The following is a 22,387-nucleotide window of genomic DNA, read 5'->3' as shown; positions in this document are numbered from 1 at the left end:
ACAATAAAACCGAAGGGATCAAATTCAACAGAAGTATTATTGTCGCAAGTAAATTTTTTTGATAGGAAATAAGATTTTTGATGATATTTGGTCCATGAAAAACTTTGTTAAGTTGGGGTGGAACATTAGAGAAAGAGGTGACGACATTGCCCTGACCATAAATTGGAACTCGAGTACCATTATCGACAAGAATATAATTTTCATTATTAAAATGAGAGAAACCAGAAAGTACACTTGCGTCACTAGTCAGGTGGGATGTGGAGCTCGTATCCATATACCATGAATTATTTGGAGGTTGCATCTGCACGGTGTGAAAGGCAACATCAATTTTTGCATGTGTTATGGGGTGATTGTAAGTCGATTGCTGAGCAGTAGTGAAGTGTGTCTGGTTTCCTCCAAACTGGGTCGGATGTGGAGAAGGTGTCAGGCAAGAGTTGGGTCGAGGACCCATAATACCGGCTTGAGGAGTTGTTGTGGGATATGGGCAAGGCAGGGCAGTCCATGGATATTAAGCATACCAACTAGGCCAAAATGGAAAGTAGGGTGTCATGGATACGCTGACTTCCATGAGATGATCATCCACCGCGTTGACCACGACCATTTTATCCGGTGCCATGTTGTGTTGTCGGCGGTGTGTCGGAGATGGGCTGATCTGGTTGCTGAGTTATCATGGCCTGCTGTAGATGGGAGTCTTGGTTGTTCCTTCTTGTTTCTTCAAGCAAAAGTTGAGAGCGAGCTTTATTAAAGTTGGGCAGCGGGTCCGATTGCTGAATGACAGTTGCAACGGTGTCGAAATCTCCTTTTGTAAGGCCGAAAACTAGCTGGGGCACCATATTTTCTTTCGAAATAGGTTTTTTGACATTGGCGAGCTGATCTGAAAGATTTTTTAGACGAGCATAGTAATCCGACAGGTTGGAGAACACAGGGAGGTGAGTGTTATTGAACTGTTCTTCAAGATAAACAGACCTGGTAGTTTTGTTGTCTTGGAAAATTTTCTGAAGACAGATCCGAAGTTGATGAGTGGTTTCATCGGGTTTCATGATCGATTGGAGCAAATCAATGGATATGGTACTATAAAAATAGCATCAAGAAGATTCCATGTTTCTTCATTGATGCATGCTGGTCACGGAGTGTTTGGATCAATGTGATCAAGGAGATTGTAAGCACATGTGTGGATGTGAAATAGTACAACCCACGAAGCATATTGGTCATCAGTTTGATTAGGAATGAGAGGGAAAACATTCTTAATGTTAGTGGAAATGAATGTAGAGTGGAATGGTGTCTTTCCGGAATCAGAAGATTCGCCTGGTGCTACCATGTTCGATGAGAAGGATGTTGGAGAAGAAGAGGGAGACGATGGCTAGGGCTAGGGCAAGGCTTTGATATCATAAAGAATGGTATTCTCGATTGATTCCTTTAATTATACAAAATCAATAATAAATATAGAACCATTCCTGTAAATAAGGAAAGGATAGACACCGTAAAGAATAAAATCAAATACAAAAATATAGCATGTGTATATCGTTTAAGAACTTTGACCGTTGACTTTTGGTCAAATTGCTAGTTCTAAGGTGTAGACTAAGGTGTGACCTTTTGTGATTCGATAAGTGGTTTGTAACACCTATTTCGTGACGTTAAGCTGGGATTTGTATGACTTTGTGAGAGAGGTGAGTCTTCTCACTATACCGTGTAGGACGCTAGCTGTCTTTATGACACTTGCATGTATGTTGGGCGGGCCCGTTTGTATGTTGGGTAGGGACCCATTTGTATGCTATGCGGGGCCAGTTATGATGGGAGGGGCCAAATATGTGGGCGGCGTAACACCCCTATCTTTCAAAACAAAATTTTCATTTTTGCACAAACAAATCACATGACATAATTCCCAAAAATCTCAAGTATCAACATTAATACAATTTATTTTTCAAAAGTTGTTTATCACAAAAACCAGGATCCTCCAAGACATATCTCCAAAGCGAGTGTGTGTACAATCAAGCCGGTGCCTTCCCACGATCATCAAAACTAACTGAAACACATAACACATAACACGGTAAGCACAAAGCTTAGTGAGTTCCCCAAAATACCACATACAATAATTTAGCCTCTCGAGGCTATAACTCTAAAAGACCCTCTGGTCAATGTGTCTCAGTGGGACCCTTTAGTCCCACAACTCTGGTGGACCCTCTGGTCCTAACTCTATGGATCTTCCAGTCCTAACATTATAAACTCTGCATAATATATAGCATAAATCACATAGAAACAATGCAGTGCATCACACCATACAAATAGCATCTAAGATACTCTGTCACACAACTCTGAATACCACCCTAGGTAAAGTATAGTGAGAAGACTCACCTCGAAATAAGCAAGCTAATACACCTCGTACACGAATCACCGAACTAGCCTCCGCCTAATACATGAGACGATTATCTCTAATTAGACCATAATTCATACTTACCCCTCTCTAACTCTTGGCAAAAGTAAAAGACCATTTTACCCCTCCGTGATTTTCATTACTCATATTTGGTCAAAACTCCAAAAGTTAATAGAAGTCAACTTGAGTCAACAGTCCATGTTGACTCAACTCGTCGAGTGCATCAGGGAGACTCGTCGAGACCCCTCGCTTCCTCACAGACCTTCTGAAACCAACTCTACTCATCGAGTTAACCCGACGACTCGACGAATTACAGCATGCTCAGACTCATCGAGATAAACCCTAAGCGACTCGTCGAGTCAGCTCATGGACTCGGCGAGTTCATTCAGTCTCCACTTCCATTCAGACGTTTAAGGGCAAATCTATCACTCCAACTATTAGATCTAGGCTCCTTAGGCTCGATTGTCACGTAAAGCTTCGATCTTTACGTTCATGCATGGCATATATGCTCCATCATGCCATTACAAACTCCAAAGAAGGGTTAGATGCTCATGATCCTGCCCCTAGCTCAATAAAGCTCGGATATTTGGACTCTCAAGGCCTCCTATAGTCCAGATCTGAGGTTCTAACCATAAACCATGCACAAATAACTCAAGGACACAAGATGATTGGAGGAAAACCCTAAAAACTCCAAAATGGGATCTAACAAAAAATGTGGCCAAGATGAGGGCTTTTTACCTCTGAACAGATGCTAATGACAGAAGAACACTAGATCTCCAGCCACTTCTTGATCAGATCCACAATGCTTCTCAAATCCTCCCCCAAAGGTGCTCAAGAATGCTCAAAATGGTCTCTCTCTCTCTCTCTACACAACGAATGGGTAGGTTTAGGGTTTCTCTCTGTGAAGTGTGGCCGCACAAGGAGGCTATAAGTACCTTTAAATAGGTCCCAATCCCGGGAAATTAGGGTTTCTCATTCCAGCGCCTACTCGGCGAGTCGACTCACTAACTCGTCGAGTAGCTCATTAAACCCACGTGGCCACTCGCGACACTACTTGACGAGTTGTAGCACCAACTCGTCGAGTCACTCTATAAACTTCAAAAATACATAGACAAAATGATGTACCAGAGAATCCGGATGTAACAATTCTCCCATACTAGAATCAAACTTTGCCCTCGAAGTAATGCTCCGCAAATAATTTTGGATGCTGCTCCCGCATCTTAGACTCCGACTCCCAAGTAAACTCGGACCCTCTCCATTGTTGCCACTGGAGTTGAACCAAGGGCACCTCCTTGTTCCTCGTAACTTTTATCTTTCGATCCTAAATCGTAATCGGTCTCTCAATGTAATTCAGGCCCGCATCCACCTGAATATCCTCTAGTGGTACCACTGCCGTCTCATCGGCTACACACTTCCTCATCTGAGATACGTGGAAGGTGTTATGAATCTGAATCAAATCTGCAGGTAGCTCCAACTGGTATGCTACCTTGCCCACTCTGGCGCTCACTCTAAAAGGACTGATGTAACAGGGGCCCAACTTGCCCCGCTTCCTGAATCAGATCATCCCCTTTGTATGGTTTTGAGCATTCTAACACTCCTAAGTGTACATGCAACCCTAAATACATTGGATCTATGTTTTCTCTATTATACATGCAAATATGAACTTTCCAAGGTATTCATCCTAACTAGCATAATAACATTGATTCATATGAATATATCAAGTTAGAATTACATACCTCTTTGATGTAGAATGACTTCATGAAGCTTGAGTTCCTAGTGCCCCAAGCGTGACACCTCAAATGGTTCACACAACACCACATACACATGGAATGACTTGAGAGAAAAACCCCACTTCATGAAAATCGGCTAGCCCTTTCTATCACACATAGTGGCCGATTTTGTCAAGAAAAGATCTTTATATAGTGTCATAATTAGGGTAAACCCTAATTTTCGTGGCTTTCCATTTCCTTGGATCCATGGGTTCAAATACACCGTGGAGCATCCATGGAGCATCCTATGGGTTTTAGCCCAACTTGATAATCCATGGAGCATTAGCCCACTATACAAGTATGGATGATTTACACAATCAACCCATATAGTTAATTAGTCTTCTTTTGATCACTTAATTAATCCTAGATTAATTCTTGATCAATACTAATTAAATAATCTTATTAATATATTAGAACTTATAATATATTAACAAACCTTAAGTGTTATTTCTCTCATTATAGTCTATCCAAATTCATGATGCCATGCAACCCAAATGGACCATGCTGGGTCGGGTCAAGTCTTACCAATTATAGTTATGGATTTAGAAATTAATCCAACACCCCTTCCATGAGGATACCTTCGGGAGCACATAGTCTCCGACTTGAAACTCCAGCTCGGATCACCGTCTATCTGCATAACTCTTCTAGCGACTCTGAGCCATCAGTAATCTCTGCCTAACTTGCTGAGTCTGCTCGGTCATCTTCAGCACTATCTCCGTGCTACCCATCACCCTCTGCCCCACTTCTCCCCAAAAAATGGGAGTCCTACACCTCCTCCCATACAAAATCTCAAAGGGAGGCATACCAATACTCTAATGGTGGCTATTGTTGTAAGAAAACTCGGCCAATTGTATGTAGGTGTCTCAAATTCCTCTGAAATCCATGACACATGCACGCAACATGTCCTCGAGCGTCTGAATCGTCCGCTCACTCTGCCCGTCCATTTGCGGGTGATACGCAGTACTGAAATGTAAGCGCATGCCCAATTCCTCATGAAACTTCTTCCAAAACCTGGAAGTGAAATGCACGTCTCGATCCGACACGATAGAGATCGGCACTCCATGCCGTGCTACCACTTCTCTCAAATAGATCCCAGCCAATCTCTCTGTAGAAAATCTCTCACTAATAGCAAGGAAGTGAGCACTCTTCGTCAGCTGGTCCACAATCACCCAAATCGCGTCAACTCCACGCGTAGTCCTCGGTAACTTGGTGATAAAGTCTATCGAGATTTGTTCCCACTTCCACTGGGGAATCTCCAGAGGCTGCAATGGACCATGTGGCCGCTGGTGCTCTACCTTGACCCGACGGTAGGTCAAGCACCTCTAAACTACCCAAGCCATGACCCTCTTCATACAGGGCCAGCAATAATTTTTTTTCAGGTCCAAATACATCTTAGTGGCCATGGATCGAGAACCTCGACCTATGCGCCTCCACCATAAAATACGACGAGCTGCACCAGATTAGGGTACCCAAATCCACCCCTAGAAAGTCATAACCCCTCGACTATCAGGCAAAAACTCGGGCACTTGCCCCATCACTCACTCCCTCTTGCGATTCTTCGGTCTCATGGTCTCAACCTGGGCCTCTTGAATGGTGTCCAAAACTGGAGTCATAACTGTCATCCTCATAAATATATCTCATATCGGTGTACTCTCTGCCCTACGCCTCAGGGTGTTGGCTACCACATTAGCCTTGCACGGATGATACAAGATCTCACAGTCATAGTCCTTCACTATTAGAATAGTGTCTAAGGCTGCAACTATATTAGGCAAGTATTTGACCCGATTGTGCATGGTCCTTTTGGGTTGCCTTCACCATAGCAACTTGATAGGATGATTTATTATGAGAGAATAAATATTATTAATATATTATGAGAATAATATAAGGAATAATAATATTGTTATTTGATTAATATAAGTCATAAATTAATTAGTATTAATTTGGTGACTTAAAGAGATTAATTAAATAAAAGGGTATAAACTGTCAATTGTTTGATAGTTACACTTTAGACTGTAAATCCTTATTGGATGAAGGGTGGACGGATTCTAGGGCTAGGGATAGCCTGAAATCGTCCAATGCTTATCTAAGGAAAGGATTTGGGTTGCTTTAAGGAAAGATTATCCAATTAGGGTTTAAGGTGAAACCCTTAAGGAGTCTACAAGTATAAATAGACCCCATGGCCAAGGGAAATCGGTATCTCATCTAAAGTAGAGAACCCCTGGCCGATTTCCTCCTATTCTCTCTCTCAAATCATCTTCTTTGCTATTTGGTGTTTGTAAGCCATTAGAGGAGTGACAAGTGTGACTCTAGAGCTCCAAGACAACAAGATCAAACAAGAGATTCAAAGGTAAACTTCTAGATCTGATTTTGTATTGTTCTTATACCTAATTAGTTATTAGAAGTCTTGGATTCAAAAGCATGTTTAATTAGAAAGCCTAGATCCAAGCATTAGGGTTTTGCATGCGCACATAGGAAAGTTCTTATGGATAAAACCCATCAATGGTATCAGAGCCTAGATTGGTTTCGATTAAATTGTTGCTTGTTTGTTTGAAACTTGTTTGGAAAATTCGAATTTTGTGTTTCTGTATCATGAAATCGTTGAGTCCCATGGTGGACTCGACGAGTTGACCTGACTCGACGAGTCCAGTTGGGAACTCGACGAGTTCGAGCGTCAGGAAGGGCCAGATTCGGGATTCTTTTCATATTTATCTTATGGAAACTTGCCTTTATTATATTAGATCAACCTTAATCCGATTTTATGATATATATGACTATAATCTTGATCTAATTAAAGATATTTATCAACTAATAAAATATTTAATTTCCTTATGTGATAATTAATTAATTAATTTAATTAAATTGGTAATTATCTTGCAAGAAATCATTAAATAAATCAAATATGGATAATTATGGAATTAATTGTTAATTGAGATTATTTGTTATTTGATCCTCCATGTTTTAAATGTTTAAAACTTGTCCTCAAGTTTTGAAATTTATGTTTGGTGATTAAAAGTTTTAATTTAGACAATTTAAATTTCAAACCCTAGATTTTTAAAAGTTTAAAATACAACCCTATACTAATATGATATTACAAGATTAATATATATATATATATATATATATATATATATATATATATATATATATATATATATGTATAACTAAAATGCTAGTCTTACCGGCCTCATTCACGAAGCCGATCTATAAGGTGGGTATAAGGTTGCGGCCTATAAAATGGCGCTTAATGGGTGTACACTCACACCCACCGCTTGCTTGATCGGTGGAGGGTTGTTAGCCGAATGGGTAGGATAGGGCAACCTCATCCTCTCATTAAAAGTATAATATGAAATACAAAGTAACTACACTTTTTTTTTAAAAAATTTCCCAATCTTTGTTACTTTAGTAAAAGTGAATTGATGCAATCCCATGAAATTACACTTTGCACCTTGCTAAGAAGTTAGTGGAGCGTGTGTGGTTTACCAGCACACTAATTGGTTCTAAGAAAAGGTGGCAAATGGTGATTCATTGTTTATCATAGTTCGATGGAGCGTGTGTGGTTTACCGGCACATCGAATAAGTGATCGTTACAATGAAGGCACCATGTGAATTTGCTTGGTAATTCACACCCGCTTTGTGATCCTCGGTATCTCAGTCACAAACAAGAGGGGCATATTGAGATTTAAACATGCCATTGAATAGTTTCAATGAATCTCATCCGAACCTAGGAATTCTCAATACATTTAGGACTTAAAGTTATGTTTTTATGGTGGAGAATTAGTGAATCGTCATTCACTTACCTTCATATTATTTACATGTTAGATTACGGCATCCCTTTTCTAATATGTAAATATTGTTGTTGGATCCTAGCCCTAATTTTTCTTATTGGGTGATAATTAGGGATTCATATTCTAATCTATCTTTGTCCTTTCTATTTGTAGATGTCGAACGCAAACAACGCTGCTGCTAGTTCATTCACATTGATGAGCCTTTGTCAAAAGGTCACTTTCGATGGGACGGACTTTAGCGAATGGATAAGATACATTCGCACCATTGCTCGCTATGAGGATAAGGAGTATGTCCTCGATGAGAAGCTCGAGAAAATCAACCCTGAAATCGCTACTCCGGCTGAAATGACCGCTTTTGAAACTCATGAGCACGATGCAACGAAGGTACATTGCATCATGATAGCCACTATGAACTCCGAATTCCAAAAGTCCTATGAGGACATGTATCCGTACGAGATGCATCAAGACTTATTGGAGAGATACCACCAAAACGCGAGACAAGAGTGTTATGAGATTTTCACTAACATGATTTCCGCTAAGATGGGTCATGGAGAGTCTCTTACCGTGCACCTGCAAAAGATGCAAAGGTATGTCGACCGTCTTCGCATGTTAAATGTTGACTTTGGGGAAGACTTGGCGATCGACATGGTGCTTCACTCTTTGCCTCCGAGCTACAATCAATTTAGGATGACCTACCACATGAACAAAGAGGAGGTCACCCTAAGCAAACTCCAAGGTCTCTTGAGGGTCGGTGAGAGCAACTTCAAGGACAAGTCTATTGCACCAACTCCCAATCCGCCCGCTGCTCCTGTCTTGGCTATTGGACAAGGCAAGGGAAAGAAGAGGAAGTCTTCGTCTAAGAACTATCGTAAGGTTATAGCCCGAGATGGTGCCTCTTCTAGTGGGACCAAAGTTGATCCTGCTAAACCCTGCCCTAACCCGAAGGAGGCAGAGTGCCACCACTTCCACAAGATAGGACATTGGAAGAGAAGCTGCCCAGAGTACCTGCAAGCCATCAAGGAAGGAAAGATCAAGCCGTCTTTCGCAGGTATATACACAATCAAATCTAACGATTCATCTCATGCTATTTGTTGGGTTCTTGATACCGGTTGTGGTTACCACATTTGTTCTAATGTGCAGGGACTAAGAAGAAATAGGGATGTGGAGACTGGAAGAATAAATCTAATCATGGGGAACAGAAGATCGTCGCATGTGACCAAGATTGGAGTGTATTCTTTAGTGCTTAGGAATGGTTTAAGTTTAGATTTGAACAATTGTTGCTATTCGCAAGAAATGGCTAGAAACATCATTTCATTTCATGGTTTGTTTAGAAAAGGTTTTAGATTTTCTTTTAATAATGAGAATGGTTCTATTTTAGCTTATCTAAATGGTGTCTTTTATTTTGAAGCTATACCATGTAATGGAATATATGAAACTGTTATGATTGTTGATAACTTAGGAAATGATGTTTTGAACATAGATTCTTCTAATAGTATGGATAGAGCATCCTTATGGCATTGTCGTCTTGGACATGTCAACAAGAAACGCATAGCCCAACTCCAAAAGGATGGAGTGTTGGAGTCGTTCGAGCTTAGGGAAGACGACACATGCGAATCTTGTTTACTTGGAAAGATGACTAAGTCACCCTTCACAAGTACGTGTGAAAGGGGTGAGGGTTTATTGGACCTAATACATACCGATGTATGTGGACCGTTTAGATCAACCACGAAGGATGGGAACCGCTTCTACGTGTCTTTTACCGATGACTATAGTAGATATGGGTATATCTATTTGATCAAGCAAAAGTCAGAAACTTTTGAAAAGTTCAAAGAGTTCAAGAATGAAGTGGAGAATCAATTGGGCCGGAAAATCAAGACGCTTCGATCCGATTGAGGAGGAGAGTACCTAAGTCTTGAATTCCACGATTATCTCAAGGAGTGTGGAATAGTTTCACAATTGACGCCACCTAGGACACCACAATTGAATGGTGTGGCAGAAAGGCGTAATCGAACCTTATTGGATATGGTTCGCTCTATGATGAGTCGTGCTTCACTACCGATCTCCTTTTGGGGGTATGCCTTAGAGACTGCCGCCCATATCCTTAACCGAGTCCCTACTAAGAAGGTTGCCAAAACACCTCACGAGATGTGGACAGAGAAAGCTCCCTCGTTAGCACATATGAAGGTTTGGGGTTGCGAGGCTTTCGTAAGACGAGATAATCACGACAAGCTCGAACCTCGTAGTGAGCGATGTATTTTCATCGGCTACCCGCAGAAATCCTTTGGATATCTTTTCTATAGACCGAAGGACAATGTTGTCTTTGTTGCGAGGAGAGGGGTTTTCCGAGAGCGAGAACTCATAAGAAAGGGAGACAGTGGGAGGCAAATCGAGCTTGAAGAGTTTCAAGAGTCGATAGATGAAGGAACCTCTACCGCTGGCACTCAACCCGAGGAGGAAACTCCAGTTGAACCGATTGACGAGTCCTTACCTCTTAGACGTTCCGATAGAGTTAGAGTTCAACCGCAGTTTTATGGTTTTCATATTACTACCGAAGGGGATACGTATATTAGTGATGGTACACTAATAAATCTTAATGAACCTAATAGCTATAAGGAAGCCATGGCACACCCGGAGTCTATGAAATGGAAAGAGGCAATGGATAGCGAGATCCAATCCATGTATGATAACCAAATTTGGAATTTGGTTGATTATGTGCCCGGACGTAAGACCGTTGGGTGCAAATGGATCTTCAAGAAGAAGACCGACGTGGATGGAAACGTACACACATATAAAGCGCGATTGGTCGCGAAGGGCTTTACTCAAACTCCCGGAGTTGACTATGATGAGACCTTCTCACCAGTTGCGAAAATAAAATCTATTAGAGTGATGCTAGTGATTGCCGCATTTCATGATTATGAGATTTGGAAAATGGATGTCAAGACCGCTTTCCTTAATGGGAAGTTGGCTGAGGATGTTTACATGGCTCAGCCAGAGGGGTTTGTGGATCCGAAGCATCCGAATAGAGTGTGTAAGCTTGAGAAGTCCATTTATGGACTTAAGCAAGCGTCTTGCAGATGGAATCTTTGCTTCGATGAGAAAGTCAAAGAGTTTGGATTTGTACGAAGCGAAGATGAATTGTGTGTATATGTCAAAGCCAGTGGGAGTATAGTAAGCTTCCTCGTTCTATATGTCGATGACATATTACTCATAGGAAACGACATCCCAACTCTGCAGGAAGTTAAGTCCTGGCTCGGGAAGTGCTTCGCTATGAAGGACCTCGGAGAGGCTTCCTATATTTGGGGAATAAGGATAGTAAGGGAGAGAAGTAAGAGACTAATAGGATTTAGTCAGAACACTTACTTAGAGAAGGTACTAAAACGCTTTAGTATGGAAAACTTGAAGAAGGGAGAATTACTGATACAAAGTAATGCCAAGTTGAGTAAGACTCAAAGTCTGAGTACCGAAGCTGAAATAGCAGAAATGAGCCGAGTACCATACGCTTCCGCAGTTGGCTCAATCATGTACGCTATGACTTGTACTCGCCCTGATGTAGCCTTTGCTTTGAGCATGGTTAGCAGATATCAAGGAAATCCTGGCAGAGCTCATTGGATTGCAGTGAAGAATATCCTTAAGTACCTTCGGAGGACGAAGGAATGGTTCTTAGTCCTCGGAGGGAGTGATGACTTGAAGGTGCGAGGGTATAGTGACACCAGCTTTCAGACCGACTTGGACAACTACCGTTCTCAGTCAGGCTGGGTCTTTACCCTCAATGGAGGAGTAGTGACTTGGAAAAGTTCCAAGCAGGAAACCGTAGCTGATTCAACGTGCGAATCAGAGTACATTGCAGCGAGCGAAGTGTCAAAGGAGGCAATATGGTTGAAGAACTTCATCGGTGATCTTGGAGTTGTACCTGCCATAAAGGAGCCCATGGAGATTTTCTGTGATAATGAAGGAGCGGTTGCCTTGACCAAGGAACCAAGGGATCATGGTAGATCTAGACATATTGACATAAAATATCACTTTATTAGACATTGTGTAGAAGAAGGACAACTCGTAGTGAAGAGGATATCATCAGAAGACAACCCAGCAGATCCGCTTACGAAGGGACTGAGTAGGGTTAAGCACTTGCAGCATGCTAGGAGTATTGGGCTGAAGGATGATATTAGCATAGATTAGATAGTAGTAGAAACGTGTAATAGATAAATGTAATTAACATTTGATGATTAAATAAAGGAGTTTTATTTATGAGTAATGTTACTGTCTTATGTTAATTGTTTAACTATTGTTTCACTTTGCATGTTTTGACTTCCAGAATAATTAAGTTTATTAAGAATAATCGAATTATTCAAATTGTCCACAATCGTTCATATGTTGGAAGTAGATATGAATGAAGATTGTCATGAATTGGTGCGTAGATTATCTAAATGGTTTTAGATATAGCAAAAGATTGCTGCGACGTTCATGAGTGCTTATGAACTGGTTTTGAGCATTGGAACAAACCCGTGCTTGCTGGAATCACCTTATGGAATATGATATAAAAAGGATGATCGCAAGACGATAATATCATATAGTCTTAAAACCTAGATATATGGTTTGTTATTTGTTAATTGATTGTACATTGATAATGCGAAAACGCATCAGTAACTCGGTGTTATAAAACGCATTGTTGTGTATAGTTGATTAATGAATAAGTAAATGCATATATGTCGAAGTTTATCTGTAAATTTTATCCTAAGAAGGTAAAAGCGATATCTCGGCCGCTCGATGATTTGATTTGACTTATGTGCCGGGCCCGGTCAGAACTGAATTGATGTGTTCGATTAAGTTCTATGTCAAATAAATCAGAGATCGAGAAACCTAAATGCTAGACTAATCATTCAATAGAATTGCCAGCATGATATTTAACAGAGGACTGTACGATCCCTTATCTAAAGGACAAGATTGATTAAATCAGTGTTTGACAGCGTCTTTGAGAGCTACGATTGCAAATCGAATTGTACTTGTGCATATAATTGCTAGACTTATCCAAGTGGGAGATTGTTGGAATAGTGTCTAAGGCTGCAACTATATTAGGCAAATATTTGACCCGATTGTGCATGGTCCTTTTGGGTTGCCTTCACCATAGCAACTTGATAGGATGATTTATTATGAGAGAATAAATATTATTAATATATTATGAGAATAATATAAGGAATAATAATATTGTTATTTGATTAATATAAGTCATAAATTAATTAGTATTAATTTGGTGACTTAAAGAGATTTATTAAATAAAAGGGTATAAACTGTCAATTGTTTGATAGTTACACTTTAGACTGTAAATCCTTATTGGATGAAGGGTGGATGGATTCTAGGGCTAGGGATAGCCTCAAATCGTCCAATGCTTATCTAAGGAAAGGATTTTGATTGCTTTAAGGAAAGATTATCCAATTAGGGTTTAAGGTGAAGCCCTTAAGGAGTCTACAAGTATAAATAGACCCCATGGCCAAGGGAAATCGACATCTCATCTAAAGTAGAGAACCCCTAGCCGATTTCCTCCTACTCTCTCTCTCAAATCATCTTCTTTGCTATTTGGTGTTTGTAAGTCATTAGAGGAGTGACAATTGTGACTCTAGAGCTCCAAGACAACAAGATCAAACAAGAGATTCAAAGGTAAACTTCTAGATCTGATTTTGTATTGTTCTTATACCTAATTAGTTATTAGAAGTCTTGGATTCAAAAGCATGTTTAATTAGAAAGCCTAGATCCAAGCATTAGGGTTTTGCATGCGCACATAGGAAAGTTCTTATGGCTAAAACCCATCATTCACCACATCCAACCATCTCCTCTAACGCATATTCAGGTTGGGCTGATCCATAAGATACTTCAGGCTCTTGTGGTCCGTGTATATTGTACACCGAACCACGAACAAATAAAGGCGCCAAATCTGAAGGGCGAACACGATATCCCCTAGCTCTAGATCGTGGGTGGGATACCTCGTCTCATGAGGCTTCAACTGCCTCGATACGTATGCTATCACGTGCCCTCTCTGCATTAGCACCGCACCCAATTTGGATATAGATGCATCACAGTAAACCATAAAGTCCTCCATCCCCTTAGGAAACGCTAACACCGGGGCTTTGCACAACTTCTAGCGAAGAGTCTCAAACGAGGCCTGCTGCTCGGGGTCCCAAGAAAAAGTAACGCCCTTCCGGGTCAACCTGGTGAGGGGAACGACAATCTTGGAGAAATCTTTAATAAATCTCCGATAGTAGCCGACTAAGCCCAGAAAACTCCTGATCTCGGTAGGGGACCTCGACACCTCCCACCTCATAACTGCCTCAATCTTGGCCGAATCAACCAAAATCCCATTCTGGTTAACGAGGTGTCCCAGGAACTAGACCTCCCATAACCAGAAATCACACTTGGAGAATTTGGCATAAAGTCTCTCCGACCTCAATACCCCAAGAATCTCTCTCAAATGCTCCTCATGCTGCTCTTTGGATCTAGAATACACCAAGATATTGTCGATAAACACGATCACTGGCTGATCCAACATGGCTCTGCACACCCGGTTCATGAGATCCATGAACGCTTCCGGTGTGTTGGTGAGTCCAAATGGCATCACCACAAACTCGTAATGCCCATAACGAGTCCTAAAGGCCGTCTTCTGGATATCCTCCTCCCGGACTCTCATCTGATGATATCCAGACCTCATATCGATCTGGGAAATCCAAGATGCCCCCTGCAACTGATCGAACAGATCGTCGATCCTCGGAAGTGGATAACGGTTCTTGACCGTCAGCTTGTTCAACTCCCAGTAGTCAATGCACATCTGGAGTGACCCATCCTTCTTCTTGACATAAAGGATCGGTGCAACCCACAACGCAGTACTCAGCCTAATGAAGCCCTTCCCCAACAACTCCTAGAGCTGCAAGCATAACTCATGCATCTCTGGTGACACTAGGCGATAAGGTGCCTTGGCGATAGGCGCTGCTCCTGGAACCAAATCAATCCAAAACTCCACCTACCTCTCGGGAGGCACTCCCGGTAACTCCTCGGGGTAAACATCCGGGAACTCGCATACAATTGGAACCTCAGAGATAGAACTCGACCTCTCTAACACAGCCCGTGAATCCGCCACATACACCAAGAACCCCATAGAACCCTGATGTAAACTCTGCCTTGCCCTGGTGGCAGAGCAAAAAGCTGACCCAGATCTGGTACCCTCGCCATACACCGAAAGCACTCCCCCACTAGGGTCTCGAATAGTCACCAACTGGTGCTCATAGTCGATCACTGCTCCAAACCGACTCAACAACTCCATGCCCATGATGACACAGACATCTCCCATCGCGATCAGTTCTAGGTCTATCAGAAATTCGACTCCGAAAATCTCTATCGTACATCCCCGGAAAACATCAGTAGCAAAAACTGCATGCTTGTTGGCTATAGAAACCCTTAGAGGACGACTCAGCGCCTCACGCCAAATATTGATATGACGACTAGGTGACTGTAACATTGGGGGCACCATGTAAGTTTACATGCTTATTCACACCCTGTTTTGTGATCCTCGACATCCCAGTCACAAATCGAGGGGCATATCGAGATTTAAACATGCCATTGAAAAGTTCAATGAATCTCAAAGGATCTAGGAGTTTTTCAATACATTTAAAACTTAATCTCTTTTTTGTTTTTCATGGTGGAGAATTAGTGAATCGTCATTCACTTACCGTCAAATGTTATGCAATTTGGGTTACGACATCCCTCTCCCAAGTTGTAGAGTATTGTGTTGGGTCCTAACCTTAATATCTCATTTGGGTGATTTTTTAAGGACTCAATCAATCAACTAACTTGAATTTTCTCCCGTTTTGTAGATGTCAAAGTATGACAACTATGGTCTTCCCAAATCCCGTGGAACAAGCTTTCCACATGAAGATGATATTCCACGATTCGATCGAGGAACACGAGATCACGCTTCACCTCCTCCACCTCCTCCTATTGTTCTCCATAACCCATAAGTTCAAAGGATTGAAAAGTTCAAACTCACTCAAGCCCTTTTGGCAAGTAAACATGAAGAAGGAAAGTCAGTGTGTGCACACGTCCTAGAGATGAAGTCACACATTGATAGGTTAAGAATCCTGGGATCCGTTGTCTGTGAGGAGCTGGCTATTGACTGGGTTCTTCAGTCGCTTCCTGACTCATATAATGAGTTCGTAAGAGAGTACTATATGATGAATCACAACGTGATCCTCATCGATCTCACCTATATGCTTATTGTTGCTGAATCAGCAATGATTTGGCGCACTGGAAAAGAAAAGTTGATTGGAGGATCTGCCTTCCAGACCTCTATGGATATAGGCAATGGCAACGAAAGGCATGCCATGGTCGAAAAGTTTGATCATAAGAGAAAGGCAAAGTCTGAAGTAGTTCCGTGTGCTGCTCCAAAAGAGTCAATTTGCTTTTATTGTCAAGAGAAGGGGCATTGGAGACGAAGCTGCGCAGTATACATGAGAGATCTAAGAGATGGGAAAGTCAAGACGAATGACTCTACTTCAGGTAAACTCCATTATCTAACTCCATTAAGTTCCTATTCTTTGATTTTTAATACATAATGTGATAAGATTACATTTGAATGTTTTGCGGAATCAGAGAAAAGAGTGGAAGCTTGATGGAAGAGCAAGATGAGTCTGATCACGAAGAAATGGATCACGATCGCATGGATTCGAAGATCAGATTTTGAGCTTAGGAAGTTATGATAGAGTTGTTAGGAATATTTGATTACATAGTTTTTCAGTTGATTTTGCATTGTAAGGAGATGTTTTCCGCTGCTTTTATGAAAAAAATAAATTTTGATTTATCTTATTTATGTATATCCTTGCAATGAAATCGTTGTAAAAAATTGATGTTTGTGTATCTTTATAAATGGATGTGATTCTTTGTTATGTTATTTATGGTAGTGTCAAAATTTTCTAAGTAAGGAAAGATTCCCATCACCCAAGTTTCAATTGGACAGAAACATGGAATCATATGATTTGAATCATGTGATGTATGGAAATCTTGGTACTTAGAGAATTTAAGACTAATTCCTTGACAAAGAGTCAAGTGAAGGACTAGGAGAACGGGTTTACAATGTTGTGCACTAGTCAAGTCCATCACAAATTACAATAAGACTATTCGTCATAATTTACTGAAAGTCTAGTAAAAGTGGTTATGCTTACAAGATTAAGTGGAATTCTGAATCATTGAAAAGTTTCAATGAATGGCAGAACGAATATGAAGAATCAATTAGGCAGAAAGATAAAAAGTTTCTCAAATCTAAGAAGAAGGGAGAGTACTTTTGTATCGGATTTTGTGATCATCTTAATGATTAAGAAACATATCACAATTGATCCTCTAAGGACATATTAGTGCACTAGTATGGCTAAGAAGAGGAATCGGAAATTGTTGAAATGGTTAAATCAAAAGGATGAGTTACACTTCGTTCCAAACTCAAGTCTAAGAATCGTACTCCAAGATTGTGAATTGAGTGACACACACTCATCAAATATAAAGTAGAAAATTGTTTTTCTTACTCTTTCACGTTTGAAATTGGTAAGTTGTGATGTCTTGGATAAGAGTAAGACCAACTAAGACCAAATGTGTGTAATGTTTTTGTCTTGATATAGACACACACAAACTCTTGGATATTTGTTTATCAAGAAATGTTTCTTGATAAGAGAATCTAATATGTCAAGAGGTCAGTGGGAGTCTGAAGATCTTGAAAAGATTCAAGAACTAATCAAGAGTAAACTTATTAAACACTAGCACACGACTTGCAGTTTGTAACCTATCGTGTTGACAAAATTCTATTTCTGTGCCAATCCTGTTGAGTGATTATGCATATGAGTTCTGCGAGTTCTCAATAGACTGCGTAAGGCAAGCACCTTGTTTAATGAAAGTACATTGACTGGCATGGGTGAGCTACTAGATAACTTGGAAGCAATGGTGGGACCCTTGATGGCAAGAAATTAAGAATGAACAAGTTCTGTCCATAAGAGTTTGAATTTGTCACAAACATTATCTTTCGATTATGGTTATGGAAAATTCACATGGATAGGAACACATACACCATAAAATCTAAGTGTGATAAGGTTTCTCTCCTTCATGAAAATGATTGTGAGGAAACACTTTTACTAAGAGAGATTTTAAGGAGATATCGGTTATGTAAATTGCATTCTCAAATTTGATTATGATTACGACATCCCTCTTCGTAGTTCGAATTGTGAGATTTGGCAATTAGTCTGAACATTTAGGACTTAGTAAGATAAGTTCTGAATTAGTTTAGACACACATATAAGCTGTCTAAGGAAAGGTGTGTAATTTTGAGAAGCTTAGATAAAGGCTTATCGAAGCATATCGTATTAGAAACAAGGAACTTTGGAAATCAATAAGTATTGATTCCTAGAAGTTTTTCTAGTTCCTAAATATGTGTCAAAGCTAGTGGGAGCATAAATGTTATTCTGGAATGGATATAATCATCATGTTAGTGGGAGCATGATTATTATTTAGTATTGCAAGTTGGCAAAATTAATTATAGAAAAACAAAAGTTTCACTTTGCAATGTTGCAGGGGTTGAAAAGTTGTTTTTGCTATAATTAAGGAAGAGAATGTTATACTTTGTTTCTAATCTAAAAGCTTAGATCGAGAAATTTTAATTGAATTTAGTCAAGGGTATATTTATTATTTGCATTCTCAAAGTTCGATTATGATTACGACATCCCTCTTCGTAGTTCGAATTTTTGAGAACACGACAAAGAGAAATATTATGACGATATTATAGTAAGAAACTAGTAAAGTATCACGTTTTTCATTATGAATTGTATCCTATACACTTCAGGTATAGGATCAATTGCATATGCTATAATATTCAATCGTTCTAAAATTTTCCAAATGCCTAGGGCATTTAGAGGGAAAAAGCAAATAGAACCGGTTTTGACTAAAATAATTAAATAACTGCCAAGGACAATCTAAGGTTCGCCAAGGGTTGGTCGCTTGTGGACAGTTAGAAGTATAGACATGGATGGACCATATTGACATAATTGTGAATAGATAAGAATCTATTCAGAATAAGTTGTCATATGGCAAATATGGAAATGTTTCCATATTGGGAGTTGGATATCGAGAATCAATGTCTAGATTAGGAACTTTTATGCAAGAAGGATGTTCAAAGGAATGTACTTTGAATACGAGACCTCATGACTGTGGAATTGTCTTGTAACAATCTCCAATAAAGTATTTTGTAATTTCATTGGCCGAGTCTTGGTGACTTTTGTGCCATGACATTATGAAAGGACTGTTGAATAAAATGTTAGAATCTAACATATTCTAGTAGTGGGGAGAATTTTGTATTCTTCCACTAATGGATTAGGAATTGTGAAATGACTGTGATTGAAAATGTTATTCAATTATACTATTTCACAAAGTAAGGATCATAGTTAAACATAGTGTGCATGTTAAGAGCATGGGGCAATTGTTGTTATAATTCAAGTAAGAAGTTGATTACCTGAAACAACAAATAATGAATAATCAATATGGTGATTAAATAAAATGTTTTATTTATACCCAAAGTTTGGGGCCATATGGGATTAGTATTATTCTTGTGTTTCACTTTGCATGTTTTGACTTCCTGAATAATTAGATTATTCAAACTCTCCACAGTCGCTCATTCTTTGGAAGTAGGAATGAAAGAAGACTGTCATGAATCTGACTGTAGATTGTCTAAAGTGTTTTAGACATAGCAAAAGTTTGCTGCAGGGTTCATTAGTGCTGCTATAAGATTAGAGTATTGGATTAAACCCACGCTCACTTGGATCACTTCATGGATTTTATCACGAGTAATTGGTGAGATGATAATATTTTATATTCTTGAAACCGAGGTGTGTGAGTTGTATCTTGCGAGTCGGTTACACATTGATAATATGTAAACGCACCAGTAACTTGGTGTTATAAAACATATTGTTGTGTGTGATTCGGTGAGTGAGTGCAAGCGAGCATTAAGTCGAAGTTTATCCGTTCCTTTCACCCAAAGTAGGATAAAACCGATATCTGTGGGCCCCTCGATGATTTAGTGATGACACCCTAAGCTCTTGGCCAAGCTGAGACTAACTTGATGTGTTCAATTGTAGTCTGTTGTCAGTCATCGTAAATCGGAAATCGAGAAACAACACATAGACAGAGAGAATGATTTAAATCTATGTTTCAGTCTATACGATATCTAGAATGGAATAATATATGATCCCTTATCTAAAGGATGCGTATCTGATAAGATTAGAGTTGACAGTGACTTTTGAAAGCTACGATTGCGGATCAGGATCTGAAGTCATATGCATAATAGTTATTAGACTTATCCAAGTGGGAGACTGTTGGATTAGTGTCTAAGTCCATAACTATTTTGGTATATACTTGACCCGATGGTGCATGGTCCTTTTGGGTTGCCTTCACCAAAGCAACTTGATAGGATGAATTATTGAGAGAGGATTAATTATGATTTATTAATATATTATGAGAGTAATATATTAAAGGAGAAATCATATTTTTTTAATTAATATTAGTCAATAATTAATTTTGTGGCTAAAAAGACATTAATTAAACTTAAGGGACTAGAACTGTCAATTGTATGATGGTTGAATATTGGGCTAATGGACTCCATATTAGAGGGGTGGACGAATTCTATGGGGAAACCCATTAGAAATCATCCTAGGCCTCTAAGGAGGGAGTCAATGGGTTGCTTATGGCCTAAGCAGTCAAATTAGGATTTCCTTGTTAGATAACCCTAATAGCCTCACTATTTAACCCCTATGTAACACTCGTGTTTCTAGCCTAGGAATTTATATTGAGTTGATAGTCTAGGTTAACTTTTGTAACTCACTTTGAAGAAATGAAAAGGAGTTATGTGAATATTATGTGAATTATGTGTTTTATGCTTAATTATTAGGGCTTAATTAATTAAGAATAAAAATAAGCGTCAAAATTAAAGTGTGATATAAGCCCGATATCTTTACATAAAGTTGTAGTGGTTGAAACAAGGATTTCGAGGATATAAAGAATACCAAAATCCGAGTTATAACGAAGAAGTTATGACCTGTCGAAGTTTCGCGACAAAACCGGCACGGTGCTGAATGTCGTAAAAAGTGAGTTTTTGATAAACTAGTTTTTAGCCTTAGTAATCAAAACGAAATTTGTAGTATTCGTTAAACCGAGAAGTTCGATAAAAAGAACGCCCAAATCTGACTTCGTATGAGGAAGTTATGATTTTTCGAAGTTTCAGCGTAGCAGTAGACAGCTAAAAACTCGAAATTTAGATCGAGCGATTTTAGGCAACACAACCTAAACGAGAATTGAAGGTCTCGTCATTAGGAGCACAACAGTAAAAAGTCTGACGAAAACGGACGTCGGATGAAGAAGTTATGAATTTTTAACGGATTTCCTGTCCCGGTCTGTTAAAAATAATAATATAAAATTTAAATTCAAAATTAGCCGACGAAGTCTGAACGGAAGTTGTAGATCGTAATTTTAGCTACGCGTGCATATAAAGAACGTCAAAAACGGAGCTCGTATGCGAAAGTTATGAATTTTAGAAGATTTTGGCACAAAATTCGAGAAATTTCGCATTAATAGGCTTCACCCGGAAGTGCCACGTGTCCTTGCTTCGCATGTGCCACGTATCCGGAACCTGCTGAGTCACCGAAGCCACCTGGTGAGGCGTGTCATTTCCTTCCGAGTCCGAGCTGTGGTCCAATCCGCTGACTACACGTAGAAGCCTCGGTGGCGAGCCTCGCATCCGACGCGTGTGTAGTGACTCATGAGTCCGAACCCTCGCAGGTGCCACGAAGCCCCCTCATCGGATCCAGACTTCGGTCCAATCGCAGGCCGCCAGCAGCTCCTTCCGCACGCGCAGCCCTCGTGCGAGACACCCCTCTGCAAGCCTTCTCAGCCGTCGGATCAGAAGACTCCTGACCGTCCGATCAGAAGCTTCCCCCTATAAATAGGAGGGTGCGAGACCTCCCGGGTATTTTTGGAATTTTGCCATATTTAGCCCCTAAACCCATATTTTCTTCATATTAAGATCCCGCAAAGCCCCGGTATCGATTGTAAAGCCCGGAATACCCCACGAAGTGCCCGAGAAGCCCGGAAAATTTATCTTTTCGGTTTCGAAGCCCGACTTTTACAAAGCCGGGTTTCTCAATAAAACTCCCGGTTTTATTAGAAACGATCGTTTTAGGAAACGAACTGCTGCCCGATTATCATCAAATCAAGTGAGTGTATAGACACTTTCATTTTACACATAGATATGAAGTATTTACCTTATAATACGTGCTATGTGTAAATATATTAATTATTTATTTGAGGTGATTGTTATGTTGATGTTTTATACAAGTTTTAAACTGTATAAGTATTTTTATCTACAAATATGTTGGGTAGAACATGGGTAGATTGTGATG

General features: G+C 39.9%; 1 protein-coding gene across 1 annotated transcript; it reads right to left on the bottom strand.

The window, feature by feature from the left end:
• Positions 1-602: 602 nt before the first annotated feature.
• Positions 603-1,040, bottom strand: LOC145049952 (uncharacterized). Its single transcript, XM_078998285.1, has one exon. The coding sequence runs from the start codon at positions 1,038-1,040 to the stop codon at positions 603-605; it is 438 nt and encodes a 145-aa protein (XP_078854411.1).
• Between the last annotated feature and the right edge of the window lie 21,347 nt (positions 1,041-22,387).

This window comes from Lactuca serriola, chromosome 5 (genome assembly GCF_051521515.1).
Source record: "Lactuca serriola cultivar US96UC23 chromosome 5, Lser_US96UC23_V15, whole genome shotgun sequence".
NCBI classification, from domain to species: Eukaryota; Viridiplantae; Streptophyta; class Magnoliopsida; order Asterales; family Asteraceae; genus Lactuca; species Lactuca serriola.
Note: the sequence above shows the minus strand (reverse complement) of the source record. Positions and strands in the feature narration are given on the sequence as shown.

Bases quoted from the DNA above. Each gene is read 5' to 3' on its own strand.
- LOC145049952 (XM_078998285.1), bottom strand. From the start codon at position 1,040: ATGAAACCCGATGAAACCACTCATCAACTTCGGATCTGTCTTCAGAAA.